Here is a 12450-nt window from a genome sequence, read left to right on the forward strand (position 1 = left end):
AAGGTTGGTGGGCTGGGCGTGGTAGGTCACGTCTGTAATCCCAGCACTTTGGAAGGCCGAGGCAAGTGGACCACTTGAGGTCAGGAGTTCAAGACCAGCCTGACCAACATGGCGAAACCCTGTCTCTACTAAAAATACAAAGATTAGCAGGGCGTGGTGGCACACGCCTGTAATCCCAGATACTCGGGAAGCTGTGGCAGGAGAATCTCTTGAATCCTGGAGGCAGAGGTTGCAGCAAGGAGAGATTGTGCCAGTGCAGTCCAGCCTGGGCGACAGAGCAAGACTCTAACTCAAAAAAAGAAAAAAAGTGTGGGGTTTCTTTAGTTTTTGAGACAGAGTCTCGCTCTGTTGCCCAGGCTGGAGTGCAATGGTGAGATCTCAGCTCACTGCAGCCTTTGCCTCCCGGGTTCAGGTGATTTCTCATGCCTCAGCCTCTTGAGTAGCTGGGACCACAGGTGCACACCACCACACTCAGCTAATTTTTGTATTTTTAGTAAAGACGAGGTTTCACCATGTTGGCCAGGCTGGTCTCAAACTCTTGGTTTCAAGTGATCCACCTGCCTTGGCCTTCCAAAGGGCTGGGATTACAGGCGTGAGCCACGTGCTGGCCTTAAAATTGTGTTTATAAGCCAGGCATGATGGCTCCATACTCGGGAGGCTGAGACCTGGAGGATCAGTTGAGCCCAGGGGTTCAAGGCTGCAGTGAGCCGTGATTGCACCACTGCACTCCAGCCTGAGTGAGAGAGAGAGCACATCTCAAAAAAAAAAAAAATAAGAAAGAAAACTAAAAAGTTAAATGAAACAAAATCACAAACCAGAAACACAATAAACACTAACACTCAAGATTGCAAAACACCAAATCTATATTTACACTTCCACATATAATAACATAACTTTAAGCTGAAATATATCATAAATAAAACAAGTAATGTCTACTGTTTGACAACTTAAGTATCAACAATTAAAATAAATCAAACTGGAATGAAATAAATACATAAACAAAAATCCAACGAATTGTACCTCTATTATATGTACTGTTGTCTCAAAGAAAAAAAATATAAAACCAGTAGTATACCAATAGTTAATACTGATGGACACAAAAACATATTTTGAAGTACAAAGGGCTGTAGGAAAATAATTGGTATTTTTATACATTCAGAAATGTGGTTAAAAAGAGAAATCTGAAAAGCCCAAAAACTTCCAGCATAATACAAATTGACTTGTTTTCAAATAGATTTGGTGATTCTTTTTTTTAAATACAGGTTTAAATTCCAGCCCTCTATTATCACATACCCCCTTTAAGATTTATGGTTCTAGTCACAGCAAGCTCTCTGTAACACTCATTGGATTAGGCAAAGATTGAGTCAATCATCTTGCAAATGTGTTAATCTTCAAAAATAGGCTATAAAAGTGCAAAACTATGAAAACAAAATCTAGATTATGTACATATGGCTCAGCTTGTGAACAGGAAAAAAAGGTCAATAGTGTACACTTTCCTGATACAAAGCACTTCATTGCAATGCCAGCAGACTGATCTCAAAATGAGTTCTCCCTTGTAACACGGGAGCTAAGACTTCTATCAAGGAGGACCTCCTACGTTGCATAATTTAAAAAAAAAAAAATAATCTTCTAGGATTACCCTTGCTCTATGGAGAACAGCGAGGCCAGAAAAATGAACAGTGCAAATTTATTTTTGAAACAGTTTCTTAATAAAATATTTTGTGGTCACTAAGCCCATGTACTAATACACTCAGCCATGGACAGCACATTAAAGAACAAAAGTTTAAAATATCTAGGAAGCCAGCTGGTGGCCATCTTCTCTAAAACTCAAATTGCATGTGCACTGACAAAAATGTTACTGCTTCAAAACAACCAAAAATGGGAAAATAACTGAGGTCTAGAAACAGATTTTCTCTTTCTAGACTCCCAGCAGGCTCGGCCAGCAGTTCCTTATTCAGAATCAATGTGTCTATAATCAACTCTAGTATGTCCACAGTTCACCCAAATGCCAGATACATTAAGACTACCAAATACAAACCTAAAATGTTCCCCCCAAAATTTCCCTTAAAACTGTTCCCCAATACCTGCAATTCACAGGTATAATTTAGCATTTTTGTTTTTATATACTAATTTAGGCAAACCCCCCGCCACTGAATCTTCCAACAAAAATGATTAATTTGATAGAAACAAATTTAAATAACTGCACATACAGTTTCTTATGTTTACACAATGTGTGGCTGCTCTACAGAGAAAATGCTTGTCTGTAGACACACTCTCTTAAAAATCCTACAAGCCATCCCAACTCCCTCAGTCAAGGTTCCTGGAGGTTCCAGGACAATCTGGAGAGGCGAGGAAGAAGGTGCCTTCCCCAGCTGAGATGCTCAAAGTTGCAATAAAATGCTGCCAACTTCCGAATGGCTGACCTCGATATCTGCAGCACATATCATAGAGGGTCAATACTTCCATTAACAATTTTAAGACAACAATAGATTTGGGTGGATTCAACATAATACAAAATCATTGACAGTTTAAAAAAAAAAACAAACATACATTTTAAATGAAAGAGCACAATAGCAGAAACTGCTCCAAGTGATGAGCTGTATTAGAGAAAAGGAATACACACAGTATTTGAACAAGCAGGTTTACAACTTAGATATTTACAGATTTTTACCTGAGGTGCAAGCATTATATACTTTTCCCCCATCCCGCCCCACCCAACCCAAATGATTTCTCTTCAGCAGCGCTCAAGTATGCAAAAATTCCACTTCTTATTTGGTCAATTCTAAAAAAAATATTATTCAGGGACAAAATAGAGATTTCCAGTCCCCATGTATGTAGGTTCCAACTGTTCCAACTAGTTTTTATTGCTATTTGGTACAAAAGTTAACAGAACAACTTTACAAAACTGTAGTGTTCCTTGCAGATTCCTTATATGTTTTATGTACAGTACAATCACAGCTTATTTCAGTAGCTTTCACCATTCGCTTCTCAAAAGATGAAGTAAATTTTAATTTCATGGAGAATAAGCACTGACATCCACCAAGACCTAAGGAAAAAACATTTTTAAAATGATTAACATCAAAACTGAATACAGTGAATACAGTTCAGAAAATTCTTTCTTTAAAAAAGTATAATAAATAGAACCAAATTGACCTAGAAATGCAATGGGTTCTGTTTTTTGTTGTTGTTATTTTTGAGACAGTCTTGCTCTGTCGCCCAGGCTGGAGTGCAGTGGCGCAATCTCGGCTCACTGCAACCTCTACCTCCCGGGTTCAAGCGATTCTCCTGCCTCAGCCTCCCAAGTAGCTGGGACTACAGGCATGCACCACCACGCCCGGCTAATTTTTTTGTATTTTTAGTAGAGAAGGGTTTCACCATGCTGGCCAGGCTGGTCTTTAACTCCTGACTTCAAGTGATCCACCCGCCTCGGCCTCCCAAAGTGCTGGATTCCAGGTGTGAGCCACCGTGCCCGGCCCTGGGTTCTATTTAAGTTCAACTTTTGCCATGAAAGTATTAGGAGAATGACTAACTAGATAATGCTGCAAACTGTGGAGCTGCTTTTAGTAATTTAACTGAGATGACTTAACCAAGAATCAGAATTGAGTAAAAGGCAATTGCCATGCACAAGAAAATCCCAGCTACTCAGGAGGCTGCAGTGGGAGGACTGCTTGAGCCCAGGAGTTTGAGGCTGCAGTGAGCCAAGATCACGCCACTGCACTCCAGACCCTGTCTCAAACAAACAAAACCAATATGTGAGCTGGTCCTAAGGATCAGAAAGAAGAGGTTGGAAAGCAAAGACAGTGCAGGCAGGATGTTCTCCAGGTGAAGGAAACACAAGCAGAGAAGCTCAGAGCTCCCCGAGAGACACCAGCTCCAGATACAGGAGCATGGCTGTTTGCAACTACTTGATCAGTTGTAATGGATGCTGCAAGTAACCTGCTACCAAAATCTGCTCCTCATAATTCATACACGTTATTTTTATCCTTTAATATAGAGTGGACTGAATCTTATTCCTGTAATGACAAAGCTTTACTCCCTCGTGTTCTTCATCTATCATCCTAAGCAGGAGAAAAGGCTGCAGAACCACACAAGGCTCACGCTGCCCGGGGAGAACATCATCTCAGTTCCCATGAGTCCCAGCGAAAATATGACAGAGAAATTCTGTCCTGGACCACGAGCATCTTTTCATCTTCGTATCCTAGCAGCCAGCAGGCACGTGGTGAAGAGGCTGCTCAACAAATATACAGTGACGGTTTCACAGGACAAGAGTTATCTGAGAAAGAACTAAATCTGCCCGTGAGCCCCAAGCTTTCCATTTAATCTTATTGTTGAATGAGTCATAGTATAACCTGTACACACACATCACACCTTCTGCCCAAACTAATTAACTAAATATAAACTAACAAAACCAACATGCATAATTCTGATACTACTACTTGAGCCTTACGGGATGGGGGTGCACTACAGTGAGACCTTTAACATGTGAACCACATGCTCACGTACTTGCTCCTGTCCCAGTTCCCCTCCAACAGATAAGTACTTGCCAAGTCTTTGAACAAGTTCTTAAACTAGAACGCTGGGCATAGAACCTGGATCTTTGCAGACTTAGGACAAAAACCAGGCTCCTGCCTCTCACAGGCAGAGGGGGGCTTTGAGCAAACTGCATAATCCATGCCTCGGTCTTATCTGAAAAGCATGCACAATATCTCCTAATGCTGGGTCACAAACTTTTTCTGTAAAGGGCCAGACGGTAAATAGTTTCAGCTTTGCAGGCCACGTGGTCTGTCACAACTGCCCGACTTTGTTGCTGCAGCAAGGAGCCAGCCACAGACAATATGTAACAGACGGGCATGGTCATGTTCCAATAAAACTTTATTGATGACGATGCATGAAAAGCTAGTTTGCTCATCCCTTACCTAAGCCCTCTGCTGCAACAGAATTAAATGAGATCTTGATTATAAAACACTTCATTCAATGCCTGGCACAAAGTAAATGCTCAGTAAATTCCAGTCACTATGACTGTTTTTCCTATTATCTTCACTAATATCCAAAGATCCTGAGGACTCTAATTTTAAAACACCTAAAAAATCAAAATCCAACTTAAAAGCAATTTTGTTACATTATATTAGACAAGCTAATGGTTTATTTCCGATCAAGTGAAATCAATCCCGCCCCCCTTTTTTTTAGACGGAGACTCGCTCTGTCACCCAGGCTAGACTGCAGTGGTGCAATCTGCTCACTGCAACCTCCGCCTCCTGGGTTTGTTCAAGTGATTTTCCTGCCTCAGCCTCCTAAGTAGCTGGGACTACAAGCACCCGCCACCACGCCCGGCTGATTTGTGTATTTTTAGTACAGACAGGGGTTTCACCATGTTGGCCAAGCTGGTCTCAAATGCTCGATCTCAGGTGATCCGCCCGCCCTGACCTCCCAAATGGCCACCGCGCTCAGCCAATCCGGTGTTTTTAATTGAAACATATGCTCACCTTTTCTCCCCCTAATTAGTGAATCAAGTTTTTTTGTCATTTGGTCGATAATGTGCATTCCCAATAAAATTCTCATAGTTTCTCTTCTGTGCCATGCTGTTAGATAAGTGTTGATATGACACAGGCCTTTTTCCTGATTGAAAAAAAAAACATGTTTAGAGTTAAGGTCCAACAATTAGGTAAGGTGTGTATAGGTTGTTAGAAGTCAATTTGCAAAATTCCTGACACTGATAATGTAATCACAACACAAAAGTCACACAGTCCCATGCAAGTGTTTTCAGTTACAGCTGAATTGTGTTTATGACACTTGTTAGCACAGAATTTGGTTGATGTCACTAAAATTAAAATTGTCTGGGCTGTCACTAGAAGGAATTAAAAAGCTGGAAAAAAATGACATCACAAAATACTTGAAACGTATATGCATCATGAACCAAACTATGTAAAAGTGTTGCTTTTTTTTTTTTTTTTTTAAATCATTTAAAAGGGGATTTGCCAGCATGGGCAATATGGTGAGACCTCTTCTCTACTAAAAATAAAAAATTAGCTGGGTATGATGGCATGCACCTTTATTCCCAGCTACTCGGAAGGCTGAGACAGAAGGACGGAAGGATTGCTTGAGCCCCGGAGGTCGAGGCTGCAGTGAGCCATGATTGCCCCACTGCATTCCAGCCTGGGCAACAGAGTGTGACCCTGTCTCAAAGAGAGCGGGAAAAAAAAAAGAGGATCTGACTTGCAACACACAGAGCCTTTTCCCCCTTTAAGTAAAGACAAAGTTTTGATTCATGTCCATTTTAAGCACCATGGGGGGGAAATGAAGATTTTTAACCAAAAGGCAGTAAAAATTACTATTTCATCACAATTTTTATAAAATCTGCTGGAGTGTCTGAAAGCAATTGTTTTTTAATTTGCTATCTCTACTGAACCAATCAGCATCAAGCAATTCTTGATAGAGTGTTGTCACCACACAGAATCCTCAGTTTGAAACTAACACAAATTGAAATGTGTAAAACTGAATCTGTTTCTTTGGGGAACACAAACCAGTAGAGCTTCTATGTGATAAAGGAAGACACTGCGGTTTGATCAACTTTGCCAAGGGGAAGATGTCCCTGGGACACTGAGCTACTTTTTTACACATACAGGTACGTGCCAGACACCTGTACGAAGTGACACCACCAGGACACGTTTCTATGGGGAAAATCCCAGTCATCTATGAGGTTAACAATCTACCTATGGGGGAAATAAGGTTGGTTTTAAATTAATACAGTTGTCCCTCAGTATCCGAAGGGGCACTGGCTCCAGGACCACCCACCCCCACCACCCCGGCCAAGAGATACCAAAATCCATGGACGCTCAGGTCCCTAATATAAAAGTGTCGTATCTGCAGTATTCATTGTATTTGTAGTACTATTTTTTCTTTTTTTTTTTTTTTTTTGAGATGGAGTCTCGCTCTGTCGCCCAGGCTGGAGTGCAATGGCGCAATCTCAGCTCACCGCAACCTCCGCCTCCCAGGTTCAAGTGATTCTCTTGCCTCGGCCTCTCAAGTAGCTGGGATTACAGGCATGCGCCACCACACCCAGCTAATTTTGTATTTTTAGCAGAGACGAGGTTTCTCCATGTTGGTCAGGCTGGTTCCCAAAGTCCTGGGATTACAGGCGTGAGCCATGGCGCCCGGCCTTGTAGTACTATTAATTTACAGTATCATAGTGTAACCTATTCACATCCTCCCACATACTTACTTCTTACTTATTTATTTATTTATTTATTTATTTGAGACAGAGTCTCACTCTTTAGCCCAGGCTGGAGTGCAACGGTGCAATCTAGACTTACTCACTGCAATCTCTGCATCCCCGGTTCAAGTGATTCTCATGCCTAAGCCTCCCAAACAGCTGGGATTACAGGGGCACACCAAACACCCAGCCAATTTTTGTATTTTTAGTAGAGACGGGGTTTCACCATGTTGACCAGTCTGGTCTCCCAACTCCTGGCCTCAATCGAGCTGCCCGCTTCAGCCTCCCAAAGTACTGGGATTACAGACGTGAGCCACCACATCCAGCACCTCCCATACACTTTAAATCATCTCTACACTGCTGGGCATGGTGGCTCATGCTTGTAATCCCAGCACTTTGTGAAGCCAAGACAGGCGGATCACCTAAGGTCAGGAGTTTGAGGCCAGCCTGACCAACATGGCGAATCAGTTGAACCCAGGAGAAGGAGGCTGCAGTGAGCCGAGAACATTCCGAGATCGCGCCACTGCACTCCAGCCTGGGGAACAAGAGCAAAACTCTGTCTCAAAAAAAAAAAAAAAAGAAAACCCGCAACTCTAGGTGGATTGGCACTGACTACTGAGCACACCATACATGTGCAAAGGAAGAAAACGGGCTGTGATGAAGTGAGGCAAGCTGGGGCCTCAATTGGCTGCATCTGGAATTTCAACAGCAAGACAAGAATGGACTAGACAGACCAGTGTTCTCACCCACTGTTTCCATGATCACTCCCACAACAGAAAAATAAAATCAACAAGAAAAATTACTCAAGAATAAGGCTGGGCATGGTGGCTCACGCCTGTAATCCTGGCATTCTGGGAGGCCGAGGCAGGAGGATCACTTGAGGCCAGGGGTTTCAGACCAGCCCGGGCAACAAAGCAAATCCCTGTCTCTACAAAAAAATAAATTTAAGTTAGCCAAGCGTGGTGGAGTGCATCTATAGTCTAAGATACTTGGGAGGTCAACACAGGAGGATCACCTGAGGCCAGGAGTTCAAGACCAGCCGGGGCAACTCCATCTCTACAAAAAAAATTTAAAAATCAGCTGTGCATGGTAGCAGCACATATAGTCTCAGCTACCTGGGAAGCTGAGGCAGAAGGATCTCTTGAACTCAGGAATTCAAGACTACAGTAAGCTATGATGACACCGCTGCACTCCAAACTAGATGACGGAGCAAGACCCTTTCTCTAAAAATAAAATAAGACTAAACAAATCAAAAGAATAAAATACACAGGGTTATGAGTTAAACCCACAGAGTTAAGTAAGCTTGGGAGGACCACAAACCACTGCCGGATCTAAGAATGCTTCTCTCTGTGACCCCCAAGAACTTTTGGCTGCCTATCCCCCACCCTTGGGAGTGGTACCATCTCCACTGAGAATGCATGGATTAGCTATTAGTCACTGTACGCATCAGTGCCATTTAAACACAACGCCCCTCAGGCAATACCTTCTAACGTCGAGCTGGATGCTGGACTACCAGCAGGCACACATGTGTAAAGTGGCCCGGAGCCACCATAGGGCTTCTGAACAGTCAGCACATTTGGAGAATCGACCTCACTGGAGCTCAGGAACCTTGGTTTGGGAGGCAGCGCCTGCGACGGATACACACAGTCCTGCGGTAACAGTGATGTGATGCCTCTGACCATATGGTACTTGGGAAGGTCATAGCCTCTTCTGTAATTGGCCCCGGGCTGGTCAACATCAAGGGCAACCACGCTGGACTTCAGTCTTTTCGGAAGGGGCTCACCAAATTCTGCTGCAGTGTTGCTGGCACTCCGATTACAGAAATAGTCTCTTCCTGGAGGTGCCCACGGGCTGTCACTCTTGGCAGGGAAGTCAATGGAACCATTGATGTTACTGCTGCCGAGGGCGGGCTGCGAAGGAGCTACTGGGAGAGGTTTCAATTTTGTCTCGGGTCTTTTTGTCTTATCCGGTGCAGGGGAAACACTGGTTTTAGGAAACATCTCAGATTGCTGTTGCCTGGTGGCGGCCCCTTGGACCCCCACATTCTGCTGTGGTCTGTGGGACTTCAGGTTACTTGGGGCTAAAGTGCTAGAGTCTATCCCTGAAGTCAGAGGGGCCTTGCCTGGCCCAGGAGGGCTCTGCTTCCCCTTCGCAGATGGCAGGGATTTGGACTGCGCCGGGAAAGCAGACTTGGGCTTGGGTTTACAGAAACTAGAGAGGGGAGGCACGTCTTTTCCCAGCAACGCTGGCGGGCATCCGGTACGTCGACTTCTAAGCAAGGACTTGTTTCGACAGTTTTTATGAACGTCAGGATTGTATTTATGCTCCAGTCTCTGGTGCATCATTAAAACTTCTGGATAAAATGTCTTGAAGGTACAAAATGGACAGGTGATACTTGGAATTAAACTTTTACTCAAAGAAATTGCCGGGCAATTGTGAAGAGCCCCCAGGGATAAATTTAAAGGTTTTTCGTGACAATCCACACTTGGCCTGTATCTGCAGTCAGCTGCATTCTCCGTTTGCTTCTCTTTGGGGCTAACTTCAAGGTTATGGGTGGTACTGCCATCCGGAGGAGGAGTAACATCCGCCTTGGTTCTACAGATGAGGTTATTTGCCTGAGTTTCAACTGCTGATCTCTTTTTTAACAGGTCCAGGTAAGCAGGGGTAGGGTTTTTATTCACTTTATCAGCACTGTCATCAGCTGCATTTTTATGGAAATCCTGAGTATCTTTGTGTGCTGGTGAGAGGACAGCGCTGCCCAGAACATTCTGAAAAACAGAAGGCATCTCCTTAAGCTGCTTTGCAGGTGGACTGCCTGTAACATCTTTGGCACCATCAAAAAATCTTTTCAAATTTTTGGTTTGCGCACTGTCAGCGGTTAATAGTGCATCTTCAGTGTCCTGATTTTTACCATCGTTCTTGACTTCAGCAGCAACATCAGTTTGTTTTTCCTTGTGATGTCTCTCCAAGTGATACCTCAGAGATGTCTTCTGGGCTGCAGCATATTCACAAAATTCACATTTGTATGGTTTTTCACCTAAGGCAAGAAATGGCACTTTATTACAGAAGTGTATGAAAAGCATTGAAATAGATCAAATATCTATTTATTGAGAAAACAGGCTTCTTTCCTCCTTTTGCTTTCTCGATCTACTATCACGTAGGATTTCTCATCAGTTCTTTATCACCCTTACTATAAATATTTGAAATTGTGAATACCTATCTTCAATAGAAAAATTAACAGCAACACTTCTAACTTATTTAATCTTCCTAACAGCCCTAGGGAAATATGTATTATTCTACTTTTACAGCAAAGAAAACTAAAAGCACAAAAAGGTTACATAACTTGCCCAAGGGTACACAGATAGTAAGTGGAAGAGATGAAATTTCAAATCTACGCAGCCTCCTACATCATGATGTCACAGCTCCTTTCACAATCTCGACTACTAAATAGATTCTCATTTCATTCTCAATCATAAAGACATAAGATGCAGCATTTTAAAATACTGTAGCTTTTAATAAGATAAGAGTCAGGATACAGCAGTCATAAACTAAACAAATGAACTTTGTCTGGGCGCGGTGGCTCACGCCTATAATCCCAGCACTATGGAAGGCCAAGGTGAGCAGATCACTTGAGGTCAGGAGTTCGAAACCAGCCTGGCCAGCATGGTGAAACCCCATCTCCACTAAAAATACAGAAATTAGCCGGGTGTGGTGGCAGGTACCTGTAATCCCAACTACTGCGGAGGCTGAGGCAGGAGTATTGCTTGAACCAGGGAGGCAGAGGCTGCAGTGAGCCGAAATTGCACCACTGCACTCCAGCCTAGGTGACAAAGCAAGACTCCGTCTCAAAAAACAAAAAAGAAAGAAAAGAAATGAACTGCAAATAAGAACAATGGCTCAAGTTACAATGGCACTAAAAGAATAAAAATAACCACTGCAATCAACATGCTACATATTTATCCTTAAGCTAGTCCAAGGATCTGGCAGAGTATCTGAACAACAACAAAAAAAAATTAGATAACTACATAAAATTTAACTAATGCATGGTTAAAAAAATAAAAGTTCTTTACCTGTATGCGTTCTGAGATGAATATTGAGGTAATAATTTGAACGGAAAAATTTTCCACAATAACTACACTCTCTTGAAGATGTAAGATGCTTTATTTTTCCTCCATCATCATTTTTATCTTAAAGGAAAAACAAAAATTTTTATATAAGAAGGTAGCTGAAGTACATGAATAAGGCATGCTGACTTAAATATTCTTGACATAAACATTTTTGGAAAGCATGAAAAAATTCTTTTATATAACATCGGGTTAGAACAAAAAGGCTAGACACACACCAAATGCTGTTTTGAGGTTCTTTGAAGTTTTAGAGTGTTGTAACATGGTTTTGTTTTGTTTTTTTCTGGGTACAGCAGAGTACACTATTAAATATTCAGTTCTTCGTTTGCCTTAATCACAAGAAAGATCATTTAATAGACTGAATTGCCCGGGCAGCTTCCGGTTCTCAGTATCTCTGAGCAGACAGGATCTGGCAAACTGAAGGTGGACATACATACTGGCGGGAAAAATGATCTTCTTCAGAATAATTTAGAAAAATGAGCCAATTACAAACCGTCAACTTCCCAAACACCAGGGGAAAAAAATAAGCCGTTTAAGGTTAGGATTAAACAACTGACCACTAGAGGGCAGCAAGCACAACTTAATCTTCAACAGAAAAGAAAGTTGGGCTTTGGGCAAGCACCTAGGAAAGTTTGTCAAAATTTAGCAAAGTTTTGGAAAGCAGGCTGTATTGTCCACAAACACTCATGTGGGCGAAACAGATCTGACAAATGAAAACCTGTCCCCAAATGACACAGTGTTTGGCTTTAGGCTTTGCAGGACAACAGGACAATGTGTCTCACGTGCATCAGTCAAGTCCACTGGAAGGAGGACGGAACTTCAAACACACCAGCCCTCCAGAAGACAATCAGAGGTGCTGCCGTTAAAATACCACCCCCAAAACACATGAATGTTTAAGTTTTAAATAAATGTCCCCTTACTGTAGATCATATCACTATCCACCTGTAAGACAGAGACACCCTTGATCTATAGTGTCTTAAAGAAAGAAAAAAAAATTTACTTGATCTTAAATCTTAAAAAAGCCAGGGTGATAGTACAATATGATAAATCTAGACTACTAAGATAATATAAGTTTAGGAAAATCAATTCCCCAAATACAGAATGGCCAGCTTTTTT

At 42.3% G+C, this 12450-nt stretch overlaps 1 protein-coding gene across 7 annotated transcripts in view; it reads right to left on the reverse strand.

The window, feature by feature from the left end:
* Positions 1–845: 845 nt before the first annotated feature.
* ZNF217 (zinc finger protein 217) overlaps positions 846–12450 on the reverse strand; it is a 38040-nt gene continuing 26435 nt past the window's right edge. For 5 of the 7 annotated variants that reach the window (XM_063659416.1, XM_063659417.1, XM_063659415.1 and 2 more), the window contains 3 exons: positions 11281–11397; positions 8694–10247; positions 846–3046 (listed from right to left, as the gene is read on the reverse strand). In XM_063659416.1, coding sequence (XP_063515486.1) covers positions 2898–3046; positions 8694–10247; positions 11281–11397 — 1820 coding nt within the window. In that variant the 3' untranslated portion in view covers positions 846–2897. Of the gene's footprint in view, positions 3047–5483; positions 5617–8693; positions 10248–11280; positions 11398–12450 lie in introns of all 7 variants that reach the window. The other 2 variants (XM_054467386.2, XM_063659418.1) reach the window with 1 other exon arrangement.

This window comes from Pongo pygmaeus, chromosome 21 (assembly GCF_028885625.2).
Source record: "Pongo pygmaeus isolate AG05252 chromosome 21, NHGRI_mPonPyg2-v2.0_pri, whole genome shotgun sequence".
Lineage (NCBI taxonomy): Eukaryota > Metazoa > Chordata > Mammalia > Primates > Hominidae > Pongo > Pongo pygmaeus.